The sequence below is a fragment of the Diadema antillarum genome, unplaced genomic scaffold (assembly GCF_040938485.1).
Source record: "Diadema antillarum isolate AM-2024a unplaced genomic scaffold, OU_Dant_1.0 scf00000066, whole genome shotgun sequence".
Taxonomy (NCBI): Eukaryota; Metazoa; Echinodermata; class Echinoidea; order Diadematoida; family Diadematidae; genus Diadema; species Diadema antillarum.
The window spans coordinates 1,165,546-1,193,007 of NW_027270955.1; the positions used below are offsets into that span (position 1 = coordinate 1,165,546).

General features: G+C 38.6%; 1 protein-coding gene across 1 annotated transcript; it reads right to left on the reverse strand.

Moving 5' to 3' along the window:
- LOC139716501 (transmembrane protein 145-like) lies at window positions 1-27,453 on the reverse strand. Its single transcript, XM_071628042.1, has 12 exons — window positions 27,445-27,453; window positions 25,710-25,937; window positions 25,046-25,124; window positions 18,604-18,675; window positions 14,491-14,559; window positions 10,264-10,423; window positions 8,937-9,030; window positions 7,160-7,332; window positions 5,302-5,422; window positions 4,075-4,359; window positions 1,508-1,555; window positions 1-153 (listed from the first exon to the last, which is right to left on the reverse strand). Exons 1-11 carry the CDS (start codon window positions 27,451-27,453, stop codon window positions 1,508-1,510), a joined length of 1,338 nt encoding a protein of 445 aa, XP_071484143.1. The 3' UTR covers window positions 1-153.
- Between the last annotated feature and the right edge of the window lie 9 nt (window positions 27,454-27,462).

A 27,462-nucleotide genomic window follows, 5' to 3' on the forward strand; every position in this document is an offset into this window, starting at 1 on the left:
AGACTTTAGCTTAGTTTTGATCGGTGGGGTACAAACCCTACAGTCACCGCTCTGTACGGAATATTGCCATTCTTCAGTGAAGATGTAAGTGGCTGCCTCTTCTCGCTCTACGTTGATTCTATTTTCCTAAGACTGCACGACACTGCATCCATTCTGTAAGAGAGACAAAACCAAAAAATGACAGGTAGCTTAAAGGGGCATTCCAGACGACTTCATAATTTCACATCACGTACTGTAGTACATAAATCAACAGCTCCATGTATAGATTTGTGGAATCTATTGCGATTCTTGAGCAGAGAAACAAAACTTTGAAAAGCCAAATCACAAATTACACTGAACAAGGATGATGACATAGGAGGCTCACATATTTAAAAAATGTAGCAGTGTAATTTCCATTACAATACCACTTGCTTGCGAGTTTACCTGTGTATAATCTATGCATGCCTTCTTTTTTTGTTCTGCTTCCTTGAGCCCCAACTCATGCATTCTTATGGTGACCCTGCCATGTCATCATCCTTGTTCATTACAATTTGTTTTGAATTTTGAAAAGATTCTTATTCTTCATCCCAATTATCACAAATTTTGAAACTCTGTCCTCAGTATAACTAATTTATAGTTGTTCGAATGTAAAAATCTGGAAATCATCCGGAGGTCTCCTTTAAGCAATTATAAATACTGTAAATAACAGTGTATAAATTGCACCTTTTTCCCCCGCTGAAACAGGTCAAAATTCTGGGTGCAGTTTCTACACTGTTACAGCCAATACCTACTGACTGTTTGTAAAAAGTGTGAAGACAATGTTCAATGTTCAAAATATTTATTTCCCTTTCAGTATGCATTCTACTGTATATTTCCTTCTTTTTTATGGCACAAATATCAACACATTTTCTCCCCCCAAATATTCCACTCAATTCAATCGACATGTTGGCAGTATCTCCACTGCTGCATGGCAGAATCTGCGATTGTTGGTGGACTGTCATTGTTACCTGGTCCCTTTTGTGAATATCATAATCACTACTATAAAGGAAAAAGAATGGAATAAAAGATTAATAGTGCTGCTTCCAGTAAACTTTTTTTGGCAGAAGAAATACAGAATTGTTCCTGACTACAAGAGAGCTTGCTTGAGGCTGGCCTGACACAGCAACAACTTTACGTATATATGAAACTAGATGCAAAGTATGGCAAGGGAGCCATAGGACATTGTAAAAGAGATCAAATACTGAGGAGGGGTAACAAAAAAGAAAATACACATCTGAATGTACGTCTGAACGCCATAATTATTGGATATAGTAGTAGGGAGCGTACTGAGCATTCAACCACACTAATCAAGAAATGAAGACCTCTGTGTTGGAAATTTTCAAAAGAGATGACAAAATACGCAGTGAACAAACACAGGTGCTTCTGGACATAGCATAGGCCATACAAGTATTCTTTTGTTCCATGAAGTGTTCAAAATCAAACCATCCAAAAAAGAAGATTTTTCACATCTCTTCAATGCTATACTCACCTATTTGGCTTGGAACATGCTACTCAAATCTCTGTCTGTTCTCACAGTCTGTCATAAAGACAAATTAAAGAAAGAATGTCACCAAACAGAAAATAAGGGATGGACTTGTGTACATCAACTAGCACTATTCATTCCTTCATTATGTATGTCACACGTCTGGTCATTGCTTAACCCTAACTAGGCCGGGAGGGGGGGGGGGGGGCCTCCGAGGCCCCCCCCCCTCGACGTTCCGCGCAATGTATCGCAATCGCAAAAAGCTATCGCCGCGACGTTTCATGACATTTTTCTTTCAAGTCTCCCGCATCTTTTGACACCAAATTTGCGACGCCCGGGTGCGCGGTTCCGAAGTTACGCATAAATATGTACATGCATGTCAGACCAAAAATTGCTCAAAAACGTGAATTCGTGTACAATTTCAATGCAAACTGTGCTTACAGGCAAATTTCATAAATGCATGATTATTTTGGTGTTTTATTGATTAAAATCAATGAATAACATATTTTCTTGTTCGGAGAGATGTCGCGGGGGGGCCTGGGAGGCCCCCCCGGCTCTATCAACTACCTAAATAGCCCGGCCTAGTTAGGGTTAATTTATCCTGGCTGTCTTACCCCAAAATGAAGCCACCATGGTATTTGAAAGGAAAGGCTAGCCCATTTGATTAGTGTATTGCCTATCATGTATTTTTGCTCTCCTAAACATTTAACAGTTTGTAGATACAGTGCACTCCCGTTACAACGAACACGGTTATAACGAAATTTCGTTATAACGAAGTAAATCATCTGGTCCCAAAATTATCACCATTAAAGTCTATGGTACAAAATTCGCTTATAACGAACACGGTTATAGCGAAATTTCCGTTATAACGAAGTCTTTTCCGAGCGCCACAGACAAAGAAAAACAAAAGAAATGTACTCCGTTATAACGAAATGCGAATTGCTTTCGAAAATACGTAGCAGAACAAGCAGTTATAGCGTCTCTGCATGGGTGAACGCTTCACACCACTGTGTGTTCGCTCCTTGCGTAATGCACAGTTTCTGAGGGGAACTTGCGTTTATTATTGTAATACAGTTATCCCATCACATTTCACATAGCTTTCCAGTGTATGATGAGTATTCAGCAAACATAATATGATATATATACGTGGTTCCTTGTTTTCGTTATATATTGTATTTGTTCGGTTATAACGAAATTTCGTTATAACGAAAGAAAACTGCCGGTCCCGAGCATTTCGCTATAACGGGAGTGCACTGTACGATTGCAACTGCAACAATTTAGGGTCATCTTTTATAAGTTCTTGAAATGTGAATACAATTTGGCATTTAGACAACAATCAAATCCCACACTGACTTAAAGAAAAAGAGGAGACAAATCAGTAATAAGAACATGCATAACATGATTACGAGGAAGATTTAGAAGAGAAGCGTGTGAATACATAACGTATGAAAAGCTAGATTCAGAAAGAAGAGACGAAAAGAGGCAGTGAAGAAGAAAGGTAGGGAAGAAGAAAGGTAGGAGCAGGAAAGATGAAAAACAAGATGAGCAACAAAAAAACCCACATAAAGTAATTGGAGCTGTAGTAGTAGTAGTAGCAGCTTCACAAGTAGAATCACAGCTATTAATAGCAGAGACTCCAACCCAAAGTACCTGCTGATCTGGAGATTCTCCCGCCTGAAACCCCTAGCAAACGGGAGACTCAAAGTTGATGTTGAATTCCCAGGGTTCTAGATGCTCTCGGGTGCTATCTAAAGCTTATTTTTTTCAACATACGATAGAAATATGTAAGAAATCCTTTCCAACGGGAGACAAAGAGCCAGGGCGGGAAAAATTAAATCTCAAACGGGAGAACGGGAGATTTTGCTAAAATGGGTTTTCGGCGGGAGATCTACCGTCGAAAACGGGAGAGTTGGAGTCTCTGTAATAGCAGTAAACAAAGTGAAAGTGACAGTAGTAGTGGCAAAAGAAGAAGAAAAAGGAAGAAGAAGAAGAAAAAGCAGAAGGAAAAGAATGGTACTAACCACAATAGGATTGAGACAGCAAATATACTGAAAGATGTAAAGTTTGGTATTAGTGCTGGAGTAAGATGGTAAAATGTGTGGGTAAATTTGGTTGCTGTGTCAACATCAGGCAAGACAAAATGCAAATGTCAGTGCTTCAGGTCAGAAAAACTAGCCAGAAAGCAGAGTTTGATAGATTGAAATCAATTCAGATTACATTTTCTACTCAAAACCTGACTTTCTACAGTTAGCTATGCTAAACCAACATCAAATTAGATAATCTCAAAGAATTAGCATTAGCAAATTGAAAAAATAGCACACAAATTGACAACACCAATTGTGGAGCTCAGTTCAGTAGACATAATTCAGTAGCTCAACCAGCACAAGCTATGAGAACCACATCAAGATTTGGGGGTAAAGCCACTGACATTATAAAGGGATTTCAAGTTTGGAATGATTCCATGATATCAGTGTAAAAGACAGTGCTGACACCAGCACTAAGACAGATCTTGAAAGTTGCACACTATAGCTAGGTGTGACAGAAAACTGGTCTCGTTTTAATCCAAGTCATACCGTGGATATCTCTGCCCCGTTAGACATTCCATTGGCGTGCCCGTTAGTGTGGCCCTTGGAGTATGCTTGGGCCCTCGTATTAATCTGTACGTTCTGATCGACAGTAAAGAGCTCCGTGAAGTTTGGCGGGCGCTCGACCTGAAAGATGTTGGCGTCCACGCCGTGGTGAGTGTAGCTGTCGATGTTGTTTGTCATGTTGCCATCAGGATCGTTGAGCACACCAATCTGGGAGGTCCTCACATGGTAAGGGAAATTGTGGTTGGCTGCCGACGGACGTGTGAGAATCTAGTTTTCGGCAAAGAAAGGCAAAGTGACGGCCACATGTATGAAATTTGAGCACTATTTTCTGAAGAGGAACTGAAAAAAAAAAGGTGCATACTTCTGAGGATCATTGCTAAGTATGACGAATATACTCACTACTGCACCTTAAACAGTACACAAATGACGCACAGGTCTGAGTGGATCAGTCGAAATTGTGTGCATAAGGTAACTATGGAATGCTTAACCCACGAGGCGAAGCCGAGTGGGTTTAGGATAAATTCCATAGTTACCGCATGCACACTATATTCCGACTGACGCACGAAAAGACATGTGTGTCATCTGTTTTATAGAATGGGTAATTTTCTTGCCAAAAACCCATTTTTCTATCGTGTTACCCGATGACAAATTTACTGGATACATTTCCTTTTGGCTTGCCATAGACGAGAGCCCGAAAACCATGCATCAGTTTTTACCGGACGCATGGTTTTTCTTCAGAACCATGCACCCAGTAAAAACTGATGCGTGATTGTTTGAGCCAATAGGCGTCTCGTACTGAGTGCGCGAATGCTTGCTTAGTGCGCAAACCTTTGTTACAAGTGCGCGTACTCTTGCTACAAGTGCGCGATAACATGTTTACCACTGTGACTCAGCTTGCGGCCAGTACAAAATTAACACATAGCTCTTGACCAATGAGATTGCAGGATTCTCGCTACCCATTCTATAAAATGACATATTTTTGGTGGACAAAAAACAGTACTAACAGTCTGTAACCTTTGCAGCAATAGACATTTATTGTAATGCAAATTGGTAAAAACAGTACCTTCAATGAAACTAGCTCTATACACTATATTTGGCACAACAACAACAACAAAAGGAGGAAAGGTACAAAATCCTACCAAAAAGTAGCAGTTTGCATAAATTGATGCAGAGACAGATGCATGTTAGGGATATGAATCTATTCCTTACCAAAAAGCCAAGCTGTGCTAAGAAGGCGATGATGAGTTCGATGGCGTTCATGGCCTTCTCACGCCACCACTTGGGCATGACGAATGTAGCGATGAGCGTCATGATGGGCATGGCTAAAAACCTGTGCAGGGGAAGAGCGGGAAGACATACAGTCACTGTCGTTTAAAGGACAAGTTCACCTTAAAGGGGCATTCCAGACGATTTTCATATTTTCACATCATGAAGTGCATAAATCGACAGCTCCATGTATAGATTTGTGGAATTTATTGTGGTCCTTGAGTAGAGAAACTGATACTCTGAAAAATCTTAGCAAATCACACTGAACAATTCTGATGATGTAGGAGCCTCACGTATTTCAAAAATTAGCGGTGTCATTCCATTACAATACTGCTTGCTTAAGAAGTTCACCTATGTAGAATCTTGGCATGTCTTCTTCTTTTGTTCTGCTTCCTTGAGCCCCAACTCGCGGATTCTTATGGTGAGGCTGCCATGTCATCATCCTTGTTCATTGCAATTGGTATTACATTTTAAAAACATTCTTATTTCTTATCCCAGTCACTATAAATTCTGAAAATCTGAACTCAGTATAACTAATTTATAGTTGTTCAAATGTAAAAGTCTGAAAATCATCTGGATGTCTCCTTTTAACATGCATGTGGATTGAATGAATTCAGCAATATTAGTAGAATATATCAGTAAAAGTTTGAGGAATATCGGACAATCCATCCAAAAGTTATGAATGACTCAAGTTTCAGTGTAACCATCGCTGGATGAATAGACTACCGTACTACAGTTTGTGATGTCACATGCGCAGAACGATATCAAGAAAATATAAAGAAAATCTAATATTCTTTTTCACTTTTCTCCCATAATAAAAGAGCACTTGGCTTTATACCTCTTTCAGAAGAGAGGGGAAATAAAATTATCCTTAACACATATCAGAAACAAGTCATAGGAATGTATACTTTAAAAAAAAAAGAAAGAAATTTTGAGGCATTCTCTTCATATTTTCTTGCAGGGGTATTTCTCAAACAGGTGTTGTTGGTGTGACTCAACTCTCGAGGCAAGGCAGATTAAGACATACGAAACTAGAAATGTCGCTATGACGACTGGCATGCCTCCGCTTTATCGCATGGTTCCAATAATAGGTCTAGATTCCGTCTCGAATTACCTGGTAATACATGTACACACTAAGTTGCAAGAAAATACCTTCAAGTATTGCACAAGTATGTGAAAAAAAGTGAAATTCAAGAATTTCACCTTGACCTTTAACCTTGAGCATATGCACCCAAAAGTTTACAGGTACAACTTTGTCTACTCATATATACATATGCCAAGTTTTATTAGGATACCTCAAATGGTTTTAAGTTACACGGTTCACAAAATTGATTGCGGACAGAAAGACCGACAGATGAAAAGACAGACAGACGGACGGTAGCACGGACAGACAGAAGGACGGACCAAGTAAAAACATAATGTTTCTGGCAACAATTTGTGGCAGAGGCATGAAACTTGCCTAAAACAATTCATACTACCCTCATCAAAATGTCATAAACAAAATCTTAAGAAGAGCAAAATTCTTGAAATGCCATGCATGATGAGCCAACTATCCCATATAATATGTTACAGAAAACTGGAAACTTAGGACTTTCAACTGGTTAAAATTTCCACACTGGGTTAGTTAAGTGAGAAGCAGTTCTTTATGATTTCACAACAAATGGCACTGTTACTGTACACATTTCTGTATCTCCTCCAAATATTTTGTATGTTGTTCCTCAGACAGTTAAGCAGACCACAATACGCAAGAATATTTTCAAATTACACAGTGCATGATAACATCTTTTTAAAGAATGCATACCACAGCGTGTAGAAGAAGAAGAAAGGCACGTAGAAGGAAATCTTCTCGGGGTAGTGCTTCAGCGTGAAGAATATGGCGTAGATGAACCATAGCCATGTTAGCGCCCTCAACGCCACGAGGCAGTATCCCGCTGGACTCTCGTACAGGTAGAGCACCTCGCCAGCATCAAAGGCCTGTCAGAGAAGGGAGAACAATGTCATCAACTTGGGTCAGATGTTACAAGAGGTCGTCATCAACAGTGACTGGGGATTACTATTAAAGGACAAGTTCACCTTCATAGACATGTGGGTTGAGTGAATGCAGCAATGTTAGTAGAACACATCAGTGAGAGTTTGAGGAAAATTGGACAATCCGTTCAAAAGTTATGAATTTTTGAAGTTTCTGCTCAGTCACGGCTGGATGAAAAGACTAAGTAAAGTTGTGATGTTACATGAGTACAACGATATAAAGAAGAAATAAAGAAAATTCAACATATTTCCATTTTTCTCGCATATCAAAAGAACACTCGACTTCTCTCTTTCAGAAGGCAGGGGGAATAATATCACCCTTAACATACGTCAGTAGCAAGTCGAAGAAATGTGCACTTTATTCAAAAAGTAAAGTTTTGTGAAATTCTCTTTTTATTTTCCTTATATAGTTGTACACATGTGACATCATACACTGTAGTAGTCTTCTCATCCAGCAGTGACTACGCAGATACTTAAAATATTCATAACTTTTGAACAGATTGTCCGATTTTCCTCAAACTTTCACTGATGTGTTCTACTAATATTGCTGCATTTTCTCAATCCTAATGTATATGAAGGTGGACTTGTCCTTTAAATCGCATCAAGTCAATGATGAAAAAGAATGTCAATTCAAAAATGACAGAAACTCCTAGACATGTAGCATATGAAATAGTCTGACGAAAAATGTTTCAAGATGGGTATTGTAAAACCAGAAATTTTCGCATGCAAGAAATTTGTGCATGCATGAAATTTTCACAAATTTCGTGAGGAGCCAAGATTCGCGAAATTAAAATGCATGCACAAGTTCTTGTCTACGCTGCTGACATTGAATGCCTGTGGCATTTTGCGAAAATTTCGTGCCACAAAAAAAAAAAAAAAAAAAAAAAAAAAAAAAGGGCCGTTGGCTCCAAATCACAAATATTTCATGCTGCCAATATTTCTGGTTTTACACAGTAGTTAATTACTGAATGACTGAATTCTCTGGAATGTGCTCACAGTTAGAGGTACAGTTAAAGGGATCATAGAGTTTTGGTTGAGACCTAATTTCAGGTTTCTAACATTTTTTGGTGAGATAATGAGAAACCTCTTATGAAATATGAAGAGCATGTAATTCCATGAGAAATTCAATGTTTACTTGATGAAAATTGGTTTTGAAATGGCTGAGATATCTAAAATAGAGCAATTCTAATAAAGTGTGGGGCCCACACTTTATTACAATCGCTTTGTTTTACTTTGTTTTTGGATGTTTCAGTCATTCCAAACCCGATTTTCATCAAATAAACTTTGAATTCCTCTTAAAATGGTATGCTCTGTACTATTTCATAAGTGTTTTCTTGGTATCTTGCAAAACTTTAATAAAAGCCCAATTTTCATCTCCACCAATACTGTACCATCCCTTTAAACACAAACTTATCGATGGGAGGTTACAGAAAACAACCAAGAGAGAAATACCATACGTGGGGTAATATTCTCTGACACTAACATCACATCCTACACTTCACACTATTGTAGTACACCACAATTATTTCATGCACACCAGAGATACTCACATATGTCTCATATATGAAGAGGGCAGCATACAGCATGCAGTAAATGGCCATGAGAATGGTGATCTTCACAGAGCCAGAATGACTAAGGCGCCCCCTGTTGACAAAAGTGAGAAAACTGTTTGATGGAGGGACCTGAAATAAGCCATTTCCACCTGTCACACTACACAGTTGTTGTTGATTTTTTCCCCTTTCTTTCTTTCTTTCTTTCTTTCTTTCTTTATTGTGTGTCAACTGTACATAAGGATTGGATAGGCTGGTCTCTGGGTACCTGAAATCTGACCAGGAGGGGAGTCCGGTGTCAACTAATCTGTTTGTTTGTATTGCAACAAAGTCATGCTGCCTCACTGTCATAGTAGCCATAGATTAAATAGGCGAAATTTGAGGCATCATTTTGAGACATCATAGTGCTGACATTTATGACGTCCCAATCAATTAAGAATGATAATGATGCTGATAGAAACAAAAACAAAGAAACTTCCACATTGATGATTACAATGATCGTTATCAAAACCATCCAAGAATGATAAACATAATAGGTTGCACCAGGAATTATTTTCTCACCAAAGGACACCATCTATTGATGCTTTCAGTTTAAGAAAAATATCTGAGCAGCATGGTCCTATGCATACATATTGCCACTGCCAGTACATCCAGTATCGTGTGCAAATCATACAAACTGGGAAATATTGCAGTCAAAATGATGCTTAATTTCTATTTTAAAAAAAGTGAACATCTGTAAGTGAAAATCTGTGAATTACCACATGTAGCATACACACTTTACCCCATAATTGCTAAAGGTACTGTTTACCATTAGGAGCAGTGATTTAAAGAATGTTGGAGATATCACATTTGGTGCATATGTCTAGGTCAGTTGTATCACATGACATCCTACCATATAACAGTTTTGCAATAAAGTCTAAAATATAAAGATATATCACTTTTTTTCTCAATAAACCATGACTGCAGATGTTTTATGTTATTATAACTATTGCTCACATTTTGTATACATGTATTTAACAATACTTATTATTGACTATGATTCAAATTTTTACATTGGTTGTTTCTATCCCTACCTCTCATTTTAAAACTATTTTGAAGCACTAAAGTTGGGTTTTTGTTTCATCTGCAAATGGTGAATAATGCCTTTTAAATAGACCAGCTGGTTTAATGCTCTCTAAGCATCATAACTTTGGTCACAGATTTTCTAAAAGAAATAGCAAAGGTTTTCAAAAGCTCTCCATAATGAAGTCTTGGTCTACATCCATTCACTCCATCCACATGTATCTTTGGGTTTCATTCCCTTAAGAAGTACATGTATACTGCTTACCGTGTGATGGTGTAGCCTTTCGCCATGAGGATCAGCTGCAGCAGAAAGAGGGCGTCGGCACCGGACTGGAACGCCCTCGCCGTGAACTTGAGTCCCGACAGCTCTGTACCGTCGTTGGCATAGTCCGCGTACAGGATGATGTAGAATATTAAGCTCACCACTGCAAAGAGACAATGAATCAAATAATGAAAATTTCAACGCATTTGAATTGCAAACAAAAAAGTTTGAAAAATGGGTTCTTGGCAGAGTAAAAAATGCCTGAAATCAGATTAAACTCTGAACTGTCATATCCCTGCAGTTTGTAAGTGAGTTGTCTGTGTTTGCCCTATAAACTAAATGGCTTAAAATGTCAGGAGTGCTTGGTGCTTTGTGGGTCAATGTCTACATGTGAAGTCTTGAAACTACAATCTATCAGTTAAAAGAGGATTTTGAAAATGCTGCAACCAAAACGAATACAGTCAAACCTGCCTTAGCGGCCACCTGCCTATAGCGGCCACCTGTCTATAGCGGCCACTGAATAATCCCCCCGAGAGAAAAGCCCTGTTAAAGACCCTGTGTATAGCGGCCACCTGTCTAACGCGGCCAGCGGCCACAAATTTTGTTTCCCGCGGTAGATTTTAATCTGTCTATAGCGGCCACAGAGCTGGAAATTCAGCGTGTTTTTCCGATTTGTGGCCGTGCCAGACATTCATGGGCAACGTTAGTGATCACCACTGCTGCATTCATCACTTATTCAGTCATAATAAAGCTTTCTTCACGACTGTACACATGCTACTGTGCAACAATTTCATAAACACCGGCATTGTTCAATGCATGAAACACACGTGTGTATACGTAGGGCCTACGCATGTATACATGTACATTAAATACTTATCGATATATCCAACGATGATATATGTACATGTATAGGCAATGCACATAAAGTTGGATTACCTGTCTATAGCGGCCACCTGTCTATAACGGCCACTTTTTCTGTGTCCCTTGGGTGGCCACTATAGACAGATTTGACTGTATCACATATGGATAGGAAGGGCTCAAAATAAGAATGTTTTACTTCACATACTTGTAGGAAACATAACTAGAAATGTCGCTACAGCGACTGGTTATACCCCCGCCAAACAACATTTCATAAGCTTTGGTCAAAACAACATTTCATAAGCTTTGGTCAAAAAACTGAGGAAGTAGTTAAATCAGCAAGATCTTTCCTTGATCTTCTGCCATTAATATGCCGTTACCATGGCAGCGTACTTTCGGGTACTGTCGAAAAATGCGTCTTGCACATCTACAACCAAAGGCACACATCTGTACCAAGTTTCATGGAAATTGGGCAAAAACTGAGGAAGTAGTTTGCAACACAAAATTTTCCATCATTTTGGCTCATAATATGTCAGCTGTTACCATGGCAACATACTTTTTGTCACTGTCAAGAAATGTGTCATGCTGACCTATATCCTAAGACAAACATTCAATATGAATTCCATGAGAATTGGAAGAACACTGATGAAGCAGTTTTGCCATGAAGCATTTTGCCCTATATTTTACCAATAACATGCCGTTACCATGGCAACGCACTTTTTGCCACTGCGGAAATATGTGTCTTGCACATTAACATATTCAGATGAACATCTGTACCTAATTTCATAAAAATTGATCAAAAACTGTGGGAGGAGTTCGCGACGCAAGATTTGTACCCATTTTTGCCCATAATATGCCGTTAACATGGCAACGTACTTTTGGGTACTGTCAAAAAATACGTCTTGCACATCTACAACCCAAGGCACACATCTGTGCCAAGTTTTATGGGAATCGGTTGAAAACTGAGGAAGTAGTTCCCGACGCAAGATTTGCAACGGACCGACCGCCCGACCGACCGTCCGCTGATTCCTATATACCCCCTTCAAACTTCGTTTGGCGGGGGTATAATAAATACTTCAAATCATAATAGAAGGATACTAGAAGGATAGAGCACCAAACCACATACGAGGGTTTTCTCGGACTTTAGAGGACAAGTTCTCCTTAATTCACACGCGTACATGTGGACTGAGAGAATGCAGCTACATCAATGAAACACATCAGTGAAAGTTTGAGGAAAATTGGACAATTAGTTCAAAAATTTCAGGGCCGTCATCGTTGGATGAGAAGACTACTACAGTTTGTGATGTCAAAAGTGTAGAACAATATCTATATAGGGAAAAAAAGAAAATTGAACATATGTTCACTTTTCCTGTATATCAAAAGAGCACTTGACTTGCCTCCTACAGGATGCAGAAGGAAAAGTATGTCAGTAACAAGTCAAGGGAATGAGTACTTTTTAAATGAGAATGAAATGAAATTTTGTGGAAATCATTTTATATTTTCCTTATATCGTTCTATGCATGCGACATCATAACCTGTAGCAATTTTCCCACCCAGCAGTGACTATGCATAAACTTTTAAAATGCGTAACTTTTGAACAGATTGTCAGATTTTCCTCAAACTTTCACTGATGTATTCTGTTGATATTGCTGCATTCAATCACTTAATCCACATAAGTATATTAAATGTGAGCTTGAACTTCAACGGACTTGATGGACTTGCTATGGTTCATGTAATAGTCCGTATTACATCTCTTTCAAAATGCCTTCTGTGTGATGCAATGACATTACAGTTGAACCTCTTGTATCCGGACAAGTCGGGACCGGGGCTCATCTGGATAAGGGATTTGGCTGGATACGGGAGACTCAAAGCTTTATACATGTACATATACATACACATGTACTAATGTAGCCCATTGTAGTACCACATGTAGTAACGTTTATACTGCAACCTTTTCATTGTTACACTCAGTAACAGACCCCAAAATAGAGGTTCGTGTTTGCAAGAATGAAATCATTTTCTTTTATAAATTCTTGGGATGATTTACCTAAATAATTAATAAGAAATGTATCAAGTAGATCTTGAAAATAAACAGTACGAGTCGACGAAACTACGCTTCAAAATTTTGAGTGTTCAATATCATTCGTTGCTCAGCCAATGACTCGAAGCAATGCATGTCTATCTAGTCATATCGACGGCTGTGTATGGACCTATATGTGGCAATGCGATATGAGAGGACTCGAGCGCATAATCTGTCCATGTTCTTGCAATGATTTGGGGATGTTTGGGGATGTTAAAATGTCTGAAGGTAAGCAATTTGGAAGGAAATTTGATGTAATATATGTTAATCATGTTGGAAGTAAGAATGTGTGTTTGTGTAGGAGTTCTCAAGGAGTTGAGAATCCCCCTTTCCTCCCATAATTATTTAAAAAAAAAATATGGTGAGATTGCGTCCATATAATAGAGAGATCCGGATAAAGGGAGGCCGGATAAGAGAGGTTCAACTGTACATACAGGAAAGGTTTGTCTAATGTATCTTTCACGAGCTGCCGAATCTAGCAGAGAAATTCACGGACATAGATTGGCAAGATGCGCCTAATGTGCATACGCGATTAAATGATAATTTTAGTCTATGTCACCTACTCCACTGCTTATCAAGAAATGAAGCATTTTTTTCTCCCTTTCTCTGTAGACTGCAAATGATGAAATAATCCACACATTCATGTACATAAGCAAATTTCCGCAAATTCAAATGGACGTGTAGGTTCTTGTCTACACTTTTATATGCATTTAATGCCAGTGGCAATTTGTGAAAATTTAGTGCCGTGAAAAGGCCGTTGGCTCTGAATCGCAGAAAAAAATTCATGTCGTAAATATTTCTTGCCTTTAAAGGCAGCCGATCGTCATCCCTTATGGTACGTAAACTCCGAACGACCGAAGTTTGTGCATGCAATTGCGCAATGCCAGACTCGGTGCTATATCCATAAACGTGTGGGACAATGCTGCCACTGAGACACGTGTGTGTGTGTGCGTGTGTGTGTACGCATCATACACAAACATTGTCACCGCGAGCTGCGGTGAGGAGAGAGGCCAGAAGACACATGGCTCTTTTGGCCTCTCTTCATGCGCATGCGCACTGAGAGTGTGCGTCCATTCGGAAGATCTCGTGGCTTGCTCGGACAGCCATTTTGAGTTAGATTTGTAGCATATAGAGCTCTTGCAGTCTAGCGTGTTGTTCGCTGACACATTGAGCCAGCGCTATTCTCATTCGGGGTCACTACATTTGATACAAAATACAGAATGTTGCGTTCGTCTCCGTGCTGCACAAACCACTCGCCACGATTGAGTGCCTTTAAAGAAAATAAGACTTACTGTAGAGAAAGAGCACAACCATGTACATCTTGTAGGTTGTGTGAAACAGGGATTTGTTGGTCAGGATATCTGAAAGAAAAACAAACACACACAGAAAAAAGAAAGACTGTTACACCTCGGAAGCCTTTAGAGGAGAAGCGACTTTACTGCCTTGGTCTACCAAAACATGATATCACACCAGTCTGTGTAATATTACTTGCATCTCTGGCAGCACATGCCTTCTTCATGATGATGTTAACACAACAAGTCATGACACATGAACGGGAGATACAGAAAAAAAGTGTGAAATTCACAGAGCAATTGTGATAGCTCACCTTTAACAAATGAAATGTAACTTTATATAGCTGGGTATGAGAATGTTGTTTTACAGGATTTTAAATGTTGGGGACAGTCAAACCTACTCTTTGTACTTTTACATTTATTTGTCAATGCAAAGGGAATTTTGAACTGCAGTCAGTACATGCATTACTTAAGAGCATGCCATTAATGATAACATTTGAGAGAACTGGGTGGGTTTGCGATATCAGGCTTACTGTCTTATAGAGAATGGTCTAGTTATGGGTAAAAGGACATTGGAGACAAAAAAGACAGCTTACAGCATAACATCACCTTCAGATCCTTTGCAGATTACAACAAACTATGTACGAAAGTGCAAATGAATTTGCTAAAGAAATATGGTAAGAATATCACTGAAATAGAATATGTGACCGTGCACCTCAAAACGAACATAAAGTCGCACACACTGATTTTGCGTGAGGACTGAAAATAAGTGAAATGGATCAACCCAGCCGAACTTGACTTTTTCATACTTTCTGAAAGAGCGGGTCTTCTTTTACGTTATGCTAAAATTTGGTATCATAAAACGGGCAGGAAAGTGTGTTTTTTAGCAATTCATATCGAACACTTTTGGCAGAATAGTGTGATTAGGTGTGTCTTTAGAATCCCTTTTTCATTTCTGAAAAACCTTGTCCACACTCTTCACTTTCAACTCTAATAACTTTTGAAGGAATAGTGCTACTGCTTTGAAAGTTGGCATTAATTATGGACAGAATGTGTTAATGAGGCATGCTTAATTTCAGTTTAATCTGATAATCCCTTCATTGTTGTTACTCTGGTGGTTTACTTCCTGTTTTTTTGTCCCATTCATCGCACAGCCAGCACGGTTTGGTAAAGATTAAGCGCTTGAATAGACACTGTACTTTAGAGCCTCTTTTCTCAGTTCACACTTTTCCTGAGTTTGTGCTTTCTTTCCAATATTTAGATAGGTTAGGAGAGTCCATTTGATTTGAGTTATACATCATTTTAAAGCTTAAAGTCTGCTCTTTCAGAATATGGTCTTAACTGAAAATTCATGTCTGGCGACTTTTTGTTTGTTTTGAGGTGCAGGGTCACATATGAAATGCTATAAAACAGCCGCAGCATTCTGCTGACAAAATATTACCAAACTACATCCCTGTATATGGTGTGGCTAATGTAGAGTACACAGTATGCCCTAAAACCCAAGAGTCAATAGGACTGCACAATGTAGAAACTGCCACCACTGATGTACATGCAGTGGATGTCTTTTCTGTGATGTGCGTGCAATATAGTGCAAGGCACATATACCCAGTACCTGTTTAATATCATAATTGTCATTTTCATTCCCAAAGTCCATCCTTCACTATAATGAGTGTGTACCTTTGCGCATGACTGAATTTAATCAGTATGATCGCTGCCGTGAAAGCAGGTGATCTTGCATTGGCATACATTCCCAAAAATAGAAAGTCTGATTATTTCCTTGTACAGCAAAATTGTTTGATCATTAATCTTTCAATGGCTTTCGTGCCACAGAAGGGCATTTTCTTTGTGGGGTTTCTCGAAACTTCAGCATCGTACAAATCAAATGCTCACTATAAAGGAAAAAAACAACAACAACATTGGAACATATTACTAGAATCTGTGCAAATTAATGAACATGAAGCTTTTACATTTTTCATCTTTTATTTCATTTCTGTAATTTCTTGGCTTTTGGTAGATATGAATTCGTCAGATGCTAAGCTTCACATCAATATGTGTATAATTGGCCTACTTCATTGCAAGGAAAATATAAAGAAATAAAAATAATAATAGAAAGTATTAAGAAACTCATGAAGGTTGTAATGCTAAAGTCAGCTTTACATGCATTTTTATCTTCTTCCTTCTATAATCTCTAGCTTTATATGAGTAACGTGATGATGCATCACATTTGCACTATGGCCGTAAATACTAGGTATTAAGTCATTAATCTTCAACAGCCCATTAAGACTGAATTGAGCCAACACGTCTTTAAAAAAATGCTTACAGTTTTATGAAAACATCTTTTGAGGAGTGGGATACGACCATAATGATTCTGATATATACTTCTACACTGATACTGTTATTTAAAGGACAAGTCCACCTTCACATACATAAGGCTTGAGAGAATGCAGCAATATTAGTAGAACACCTCAGTTAAAGTTTGAGGAAAATTGGACAATCCGTTAAAAAGTTACGAATATTTTAAGTATCTGCGCAGTCACTGCTGGAAGAGAAGACTACTACAGTATATGATGTCACATGCGTACAGCTACATGTATAAAGGAAAATAAAAAGAGAATTTCACAAAACTTTACTTTTTGAGTAAAGTGCACAGTTCTTCGACTTGCTACTGACGTATGTTAAGGGTAATATTATTCCCCCTGCCTTCTGAAAGAGAGAAGTCGAGTGTTCTTTTGTTTTGGGAGAAAAATGGAAATATGTTGAATTTTCTTTATTCTTTCTTTATTATCGTTGTACTCATGTGACATCACAAGCTATAGTAGTCTTTTCATCCAGCCGTGACTGAGCAAAAACTTCAAAAATTCATAACTTTTTAACGGATTGTCCGATTTTGCTCAAACTCTCACTGTTGTGTTCTACTATTTTGCTGTATTCACTCAACCCACATGTCTATGAAGGTGAACTTGTCCTTTAACTGAATGATAGTGTACTGTGTGTAAACCAGCATTATAATATGATACATGTATGCCAGCCTTGTTCACACACCATTATATGGGCTGGTCACATGCATTTGTAGGCATTTGCCTTATAAGTACATGCGCCGGTAATATATCATGGGCTGTCTTATAATGGAAGAGACTTTCCACACTGTTAGCATGATCAAAATTTTCAACAATTACTTCTATCTCTAACATTTCTGGCTTCTTTATTTGTTGTGTATTTTTGTGTATAACCATAGATTAATGTGATATACATTTAAACTTTGATATCTAATCTGAAATAACTCGCTGAGGACGAGCGAAGTTCGCTTTAACACACATTTCCCATATAGATACCTGCCCGAGTATACTCAGGACTACTGCAAAACATGATATATTCGCGGCATGAAATTTTCGCGAATTGGAGCTGACAGCCTTTTTCTTGGCATGAAATTTTCGCGAAGTGCCACTGGCGTTCAATGCATATAGTGTAAACAAGAACTTTCGCGTGCATTTTAATTTCGCGAATCTTGACGCTCGCGAAATTCGCGAAATTAAAGTGCACGCGAAAATTCCTCGTTTTACAGTAGTCGTCAACAGGGCAAGGACAGGGCTAGTGGAAAATGCCTGGTACACCTAGGGAACAAAGGCAACTCAGAAATATTTTTGTCCTTCATTCTGGAAACCACAAATGAGTTTGATTTTCACATCTGAGATAGTCCATTATTGTTCTGATGTTCTCTCCCATGCAAGAAGTGGCACTTTGGAGATGTATCATACAAGTGCCCACAAGGGGTGCCTGTATGCGATGTGCATCAATCCAGATACTGGAAATCATCTATATCTACAAATATACGACAGCACAACAACATTCATTATCTTTGGTCTTCTGTATGGTTGACTTCATAAATTTGTTGGGGGGGGGGGGAGTGTAAAAAAAAAGTGGCTTCAAAACTTTTTTGCCCGATTAGGGCAAGCATTCTTTTTTAACTGTTCCAAAACACTTGTCCAACTTTGAGTTTCACTTGCCTTGGGTAATCGGTTAAGTGCTTGTGTACATGTATCACCTTGATAGAGGCAATGAAGCGGTCGAGTGGATATATGTCAGTACACGTCTAGAGCTACGAAGGTTACTTACTTGCGACATAAACAGAGCAGAAGAACAGGCCTAGAAACAGGAACAAGAAGGTCAAATCTGTTGCTAGAATACCTGCAAGACAAATGAAATTGATGAAACGAGACAAAATGATGGTTAAAAATAAGGGTTTAAATGATGCTTCGTATCTGTCTCTTCCATAGTTTAATTTCTCATACAGGGCGTAGTTAAAGGTTGACAGAGTTGTAATCCCTCGAAAGGGCAACATGTCAAAATGAGACCGTTACATGAATTTATCTACTCATTTCCACACTCAAACATTAACATTTCAGGGGAAAATGAAAATGACACTTTTATGTTTCAATATATTGTGCAGGTTGTGATAATGACAACTTATGTGACATTCGAAAGGGTGGTCAGACTGTTCTTATACCTAGAGAGCTTGGGACAGTTAGGAAAGAAACAGAAGATAGATGGTACAATTATGTGTATAACGTACAATACTAGGAAGTAGTCAATGCCTAAAAAGTATAAGGCTCTTGAAATCCACACACGAACCTCCCTTTGAAAGTCACCTTCCTTGTCAAGCTCATTAACTCTTTATGTGTCATAGTGTAAACCCCCTGTGTGCTACATTATTCTGAGATAGCAACGTAGTTATGCCTTCGGAAAACGTTGTGTTTTTGAAATCGATGAAACTTTTATAGATTTCTGCTACCTGAAGCTATGATGAGCGAAATTGTAGGGAAAATGTCAAGCTGTGCACTAATGTACATTGCACAACAAATTTATGATTGTTTTTCTAATGACCAGTGGCTACATTATTGTATAAAAGGCATGGCTTTTGACCTTAACCCTAACCAGGCCGGGCTTTTTTGGGTGTTCTGTGGCCGGGGAGGGGTTGATTCAACACCCCCCCCCCCCCCCCCCCCGAGATCTCGGCTGTCAATCGCGAAATCGCCATGAAATTTGGCACGTGCATTACCTGTGGTGTAATCTACCAAGCTATACAAAAAGAAATGGAAATTTTCATCATAATAATTAATTATGCTAATATATGCATAAAATCATACATTTTGCTCTAAATCAGAAATTAAAGCTCCTAGAATCCTAATTTTTGGTGAAAACATTCTTTGTACCATTCCTAACAATGTACTTGAAAAAAAAAAAATTGGTATCAAAATCAATTTCTTATGTATTTCTTTGTTTTTTCGACTTTTTGTTTTATCATTTTTTTCCGCAAAATTTATGACAGAACCTATTTCAAGCATAATTATGCTAAAATTAATTAGTTTCAGCCCATTAAAGTGAAAATAATCAAATCTTTATGAATAAAAAGAGAAAACTCCATTTGCATAGACTTTATACACAAAATCACGTTTTTGAGCCATTTTCGGCCTGACAGGCATGTATAAAACATTATGCAGCGTCGTAACGGTATGCACGATTTTCACGAAAATGATGTCAAAAGATGCGCGAGACTTGAAAGTAAAAAGTCAGCGAACGGCACTGTCAAAAAATTTCGCGCGGCGGAGAAGTCGCGAAAAATGTTGAGGGGGGGGTTGATTCAACCCCCCCCCCCCCCCGGCCTTTTTAGGGTTAAGATAGTGACAGAAACTTAGAATGTAATTGATATTCCAGTAAAGAACACCCCTTGATATTCAATCACCACATAAAATGCAAGTTAAATGTAACAGGAATGGAATCGCAAGAAACGCTGTCATGCTGTAATGCAGCAGTTGGCGATTTATCGATCGTTTGGGGCGAGTTTGTGTGTTTGAGCGGAAAATGCGAAGTTGGCACGCCGTCGACTGAGTCAGGCGTGCGAACGTGGCACATAAAGAGTTAAGAAGAATAAACCACAAACCTCTTTACAAGCAACATTAAGTCTGATATATGGGAATTTTGTCTGGTGGGAAAATTTGTCACAGTGTAATATAACATCTGTTTATTCTAAAATACCGGTAGACAAAATCTGACAATCTATTGCAAAGTTATGAAATTTCAAAGTTTTGATGCTGCCAACGCGAGATGAAAAACAATTCTCGATGTCACTGACAAACAATGATATAATAGAAAATATTCAATGAAAGTTCTGCAAAATATAGTTTTTTAATGAAAAGTACACATTTTTTTCTTACTTTATCACTTGCACAAGTTCTAATTTTACAGCTATCACTCAAAACACAGGAATATTTGGGGAAACTTTCCCTTTAATTACGGCAAATACGCACAGGTATGGTGGAGTGATGCCACAATAAATGCTTAGTGATGGTGGAGGGTGAAGGGGAAACATATCAATGAGACTGGAGTATTAATTTATAACTCCGATCTAATTTCCCTCCGCTCACAAAGCGGGAGCATGCACGGTGCAATCAAGAGTGTGGGACAAAATACATGCATGACTTATCATTCAGAACGTCCAAAATTGAATTGACTGCTGCTCATACAATGTACATGCCTGATGAACTAGATAGTAAAAAATGCAACTACCCTGATGTCTACAAGGGAGAGGGAGAAAGAGATAGCAAGAGAGAGAGAAAGAGATAGGGAGAGAGAGAAAGAGAGGGAGATAAAACAAGGTCAGTTAAGCAGAGCATAGGGGGCATGGACAATTACTGTATAGGAAAGCTGCTGTTATTTTCGCGTACAGATATTTTCGCGAATTAGAAGGTGACAGACATTTTCGCGAGATGTTGATTTTGCCAATTGACACCAACGCTATCTTGCATGTATTGTTACTCTAGTGTATGGCAGCATTTTCGCGTGTTGTTGAATTCGCAATCCAACTGTGATTCGCGAAATTCGCGAAAAATAAACCCTCGCGAAAATAGCCACTTATACAGTAGTGCATGATACAATGTGTATATGTGCAAAGGTGCTTCTGGCTGATCCATCACTGCTTTCAGTGATATGAAGTTGTTGAGTTTAATATGTGGCTAAAATGGCAATTTGGCCCATTCATTGTTCGCTGCATTTTATAGAGACAATACCTGCATGCACCAGCAAGAGTATGGAAACAACAACAACAACAACAACAAAAAAAATCATCAAATGGTATCAAAATGAAATAGCTGACGATATCAACTATACGGCCTCTGTGACTAATGAAGATTAATTGATAATGGTGATGGTGATTATTACAGCAGCACATATGATACCACCAGCAAAGGCACTTGTAAATATATTATTCCCGTCAAGTTCAATTCTATTCTTATCATTTTCCTAAAATGACTTTCCCCAATTAATGATGAATGCCCACACAGGGTTGTTCCACAAATTGATTTCTGTGAAGGCATTAATAAGCTACAGTAATGTGTTAAGGTGTTGTTGTTCTTGTTCTTGTTTTTATTGTTGTTAATTGGCTGCTTGTTAGCTTCTGTTGATTTTTGTTTTTGTTGATGTTTCAAGGTTGCAATGTCAAATTAGTGCATTGTCATTAGAACAACACCCCCCCCCCCACACACACACACACAAAATACACACACATATCCTGCAAAATCACAAGTTGTTGTTTAATGCAAGAAGGTGTATAATGTACCAGTACGGGCTGTTTTTAAGGCATACAAACAAACATGATGCCTTCCTATTCTTTTCTTGGTCCTTCCATGCACAAGTAAAAAAATAAAATGAAATAAATAAGTAGCACAAAATGCTGTAAAGATTGGTGCATGCAACACAGATAGATAGATAGATAGATAGATAGATAGATAGACAGGCAGACAGACAGACATACACTTAGATAGATAGATAGATAGATAGATAGATAGATAGATAGATAGATAGGTAGGTAGATAGATAGATAGATAGATAGATAGATAGATAGATAGGTAGATAGAGATAGATAGATAGGTAGATAGATAGATAGATAGATAGGTAGATAGAGATAGATAGATAGATAGGTAGATAGATAGATAGATAGACAGGCAGACAGACAGACATACACTTAGTTAGATAGATAGATAGATAGATAGATAGATAGAGAGACAGATAGATAGATAACATAGATAGATAGATCAATTGATAAAATAAATAGAACTATCACAAGTAAAACAACTGAAAACAAATAACATCTGGGTCACTACATTATACTGTGTGTGATGCATTGCATACTCTCTCTCTTACAATTCTTGCACTTTCTATACACTGTGCAGGTACAGGAAACAATCCTTGTGCATAGAGTGGGGATAATGCACTCCCTGTTGCAGGCTTGATTGCAACAATGTAGGAGGATAATGTGCAAGGTTATTAGCCACAGCCTCTATGCTGGGTGAATACATCTAGTAAGCAAATAATCAACGTTGGTGAAGGTGATGGGACAAACTATCACTTCCGAGGCGATCTGGATGTAGCTATCTTTCCGAAGCGCAGCTGAGGAAAGATAGCGTACACATTCAGATCGCCGAGGATGTGATAGTTTGTCTCATTGCCTGAAACTAAAAGTTGATTATTTGCTTTATATTCCACATCTAGGGACATCTTTATATTCCACATCTTTATATTCCATTTCTAGGGTCCTAGAAATTCCCATTTTATTCCACATCTGAAACCGTTTTAGCTGTCTTTAGGTAAGCTTAGGGCTTAGGATACGTGTGCGCGAAGATGACAAAACAATGAATTTGCTACGCGCACCGTGGACGGCACTGAAGTGAAAGTGCGTTGCACTGTGTACTATCAAGCGACCTAGTTAAATGATAGTCCACAGTGCAACGCACTTTTATTTCGCGCGTACTCATCTCGCGTTAAGACTGCATGAGCTGCCAGAGATCAGCAAAACAAACAGCTGTCTTTATAGATGACAAAACGATGAATTTGCTGCGCGCATCGCGCGACACTGAAGGGAAAGTGCAATGCACTGTGTACTACCAAGTGACCTAGTTCTTCTCAGGTGATGTGATGGGCAAAACTACGCTTTAACACGTGATCAGCTCTTGACCAATCCTATAGCAAGATTCTTTATGTGGAATATAATATAAAATCACTTGTGTTTTGACAATGTGTTTGGAAGAATTGAAGGTGATGCCTACATATTACAGTCCTTCTGATAGTAACATGGCTCAACCCTTCCTTCTAGTTGTAATTGCTAATTAAACCACTTTGCAAAGATGTCCAGAAACGAGCTCTGAGCTGGAGCACCAATGAATTGGGATTATGTAATCCCATTAATCACCACTGTAGCTTAGGAGCCTTAGCATTAGCTCTTTATAACATGTGCTACGGTGTAAATCCCGTGTGCCACATTATTCTGAGACTGCGAGGCAGGCATGCTTTGGGAAAAACAATATGTGACCCGCTCCAAGAAAAGGATCCTAAAGTCGCTGACGGGTGAGGCGAGAAAATCAAGTTTGAAGTCAGATCACCAAAATCTGTCAAAACGTTCGGATTTCTGTTTTTACACAATTTTGTAGTCTAATGTATCTTCTATCATCTGCCGAAATTTCGAAGCTAAATGATCAAAGGAAAGGCCTGAAAATAGCATTTTTCTGGGCCATGCTTGGCTCGCCTGTCAGCGACTTTAGGATCCTTTTGTTGTAGCGGGTCACATATGTAACTTTTTATATGATTTTTCTATAATGGACAAGCAAAAAGCAAAGTTGTACAGAAAATTCGAAGCTTTGCTAGGATGTAACATGTTATGACAGTCTATGATTACTGGCATTGTTCTTCTGGAAGTAAGGTAGGTATACATCAAAGCCAAGCTTGGTTTTGTTCTTGTCTTGCTTTGGGTTTCATGTGGGGGTGTGGATTACATCGTAACCAAAATGGCTAACAACATACTACCCTGACCATTTGAGGAGAACTCATGATCTTTCTATTCAAAATATTAGGAGTCGGTGCCAGAAATATCATGTACAACACACTCACATTGTGGATCCACATACAGTTTGTAACTGAACACAGACCTGCCAATGTGGATCCAGTTTTGATACTGAAAGGTACAGACAATTAGGTGAGACTGATTGTCACTTAAGCCTTGCTTTAACAGACCTTACCCCGACAACGTTGGGACAAAGTCCAGAGAACGAAATTCTCTGCCTTGGCCAATAAAACTGCAGGAGAGAGCGAGGGGTACTTTTAACAGACACACACCAAAAACTTCTTTGGATAGGTTTCCATAACAACCCACCCATTCCCGCGCAAAGAGGGTGTGGTTACAACCCACGCATGTGATCGGCGAATGGTGTGTCGTCATTCTGTGTGGACTATCAACATGCGTGTTGAATGTATAAAAGGCATGTTTCCGCGAGAGCATTTAAGAGAACAGTTGTCGGGGAAATGACAGGGTAATGTTGGAGTAATTACTCTAGCTTGCTAGGGTGAAATTGGCAAAAGTTACATCGTCCGAGCAACATTTTGCGGGGACTGATTTAACAGGCAGGGTAAAAAAAGATTGCCCAGACGGTGGCACAGTAACTCTGGTTTGAAAGGCTCTGTTAAAATGGGGCATAAGTCACATGTCTAAAGCTATTCCTAACTGTCTTACCAAACTGATCGGCTGAGAAGTGTTTATGCCACCAGTCCTCTCCGTTTGTCATCGTCAGTTTGTAGGTCATCAACAGGCCCTGTGCCAAAGTGAAAAGAAGAGCAAACCATTTGAAGATTTGATCAATCAAGTCCAGCAAATGAGATGGGTCAGTCCCTTTATGATGTTTGGTACACCTTTCAGCTCTGAATATCTGATCTGAGTATGTCTAAAAAAAAAATTGCAATCAATTTTTGCATTGATAACTTTTAAAATGATTGAACAATCTAAATGCTATTTCAGGGAATGAAATTATAACTCCTTACCTACATTTCTCAAAAAACCTCATTCAATTTGGTTAAGTGGTCACAGAGAAATGTGGATAGTTGTAAAGCATGTCATTGGCCTGTTTCTTCCAAGTTCAGTCTGTTTTAATAGCATGGTCATATCTGTTCATAGTTACAGCATATTTTGCATAACTTTGAATGATTAAATGAGTGTTTATGCTCTTTGTTTTGTTTCTTCATATCAAATTTGAACAGCTTCATACTTTTAATAATGTCAATTTTTGTACATTTTTTTTCCCCTGATTTTAAGTCAATTTCCTATAATGTTTACAGGGTGGAAAGGCAAGAAACAATTGTGGAAACATGAATTCATGGAACCACCGAACAGACACACTTACTTGATTCGCATTGCAGTTGTCCAGTACAATGTACCACCACCTGTCTCGGATGGAGCGGAAGCTCCGCCCACCTTTGCAGTCAAACTTCTGCTCATCGCCGAACACCAGGCGGTAGTCCTCATTCGGCTCTGTGTCGACGAGGACGCAGCCAGACCAGACGTAGGATGTGGTGAGGTTGATCACCTGATGGTTTTCTGGCTTGAGTACTGACTCCTTCTCTTCACATGTCTGAAAAAAAGAAAAGAAAATTGCAATTATTGTCGAGTAGAAAAATCCTCTTATGAATGATTCATTATATGTCAATTCAGTGCTGAGTGGTTTCAATAAAGCAACAAATGCACGATGTATGCCACTTCATCTTAATGTTAACTGCGGTTATTTGTGATTTGTATTACATTTTAATAGCAGGTGAAAAGGTTAATCACAACTAAACTCACTACTAGTATCACTCTTCTGTATCTTCATTTTAACCATCATATCCTTATCATCCTCACCACAACTAAAATCTATCATATGGTATATTTTGCTGCTTTTCATTTTCACATTTTTCTGTGTCGACTGATATTTGCAAAAACTAAGAACTCGCACACACACAAAAAAAATTGCCTGCCACAAAACAAATCCTCCGTATAGTATCTTGTCTCACCATCACCTCTCCTATTTTGAAAAAGGGATGGTATAATTTCTCACCTTGTCACTAGGGTTCTCGATTGCCAAATGAACACCTTGTAAAGTAGTTTTGCAAAATGTGATAATGTCTTACAAGCTGGAAATCATTAAATACAGGTTGTATTATACTAAAAGATATATTATAAAATGGTGCATACAGTACAGATTCCACTGGGAAGTCCTGGTCCCCATTTCATAAAAAATGTCAGGATAGCAACTCTTGCAGGAATGGCAACTTCCAAAAACAACAGCCAATCAGGAAGCTGGGTTCTTGTCATTACCATGACGATTTCCATTCCAGCAAGAGTTTCTAATACATTGTATATCAACTCTTGTATGAAAAGGGGTCCATGTGTTCTTGGTATCATTACCTTCACCCATCCCCCACTCCATTCACAACCAACTGCTGAGGGTTACCTCATTTCATGCAAACCATTCACCTTATTCTCTCTCCAATATATCTCTCCCCTCCTGCTAAAAGCATGATTGTATAAACCTGTACTACACGTATGTAACCCTATATCTATATGCAGAGCTCATATTGAGCCCTTGTACATACATGTACCATATGATGTATTTATGTTGCAGTACTCTGCTTTTTCTTTCGAACTGTTAAACTATACATTTGTCTATTCCATGGGGGTCTAAATTTTACAAGCTCTGCTTTTAAGTAGTCCCCTCTGCATTTGTGATTATATGCATGGAAATGTCACAATATATTGCATAATTCAATGTCCACAATATCGAATATGAATAAATTTCATTTCACTTTGTTTTATTTCATTACATGTACGTCATTTGGTCTCTTCAGGCCATTCTTTTCATTTCAATCCAGATATTAAATTACTCTTCCATAACAATTGCTGCACAGCACAATAATAACACAATTATGATTTATACTTCCAATCTGCATTTCGTCGGTTGAGAGTGATAAGGATGTTAACTTGCCACTAAAACCATACTGTTTGTGGCACCTTTAAAGTGGTAAACACCCCTATCATTCCCAACTGACAATTTACATGTACATTGAAATTAAACAGCACATGATGCTCTCTTTCAGTTTTACAGCATGCATGGTGGTGTC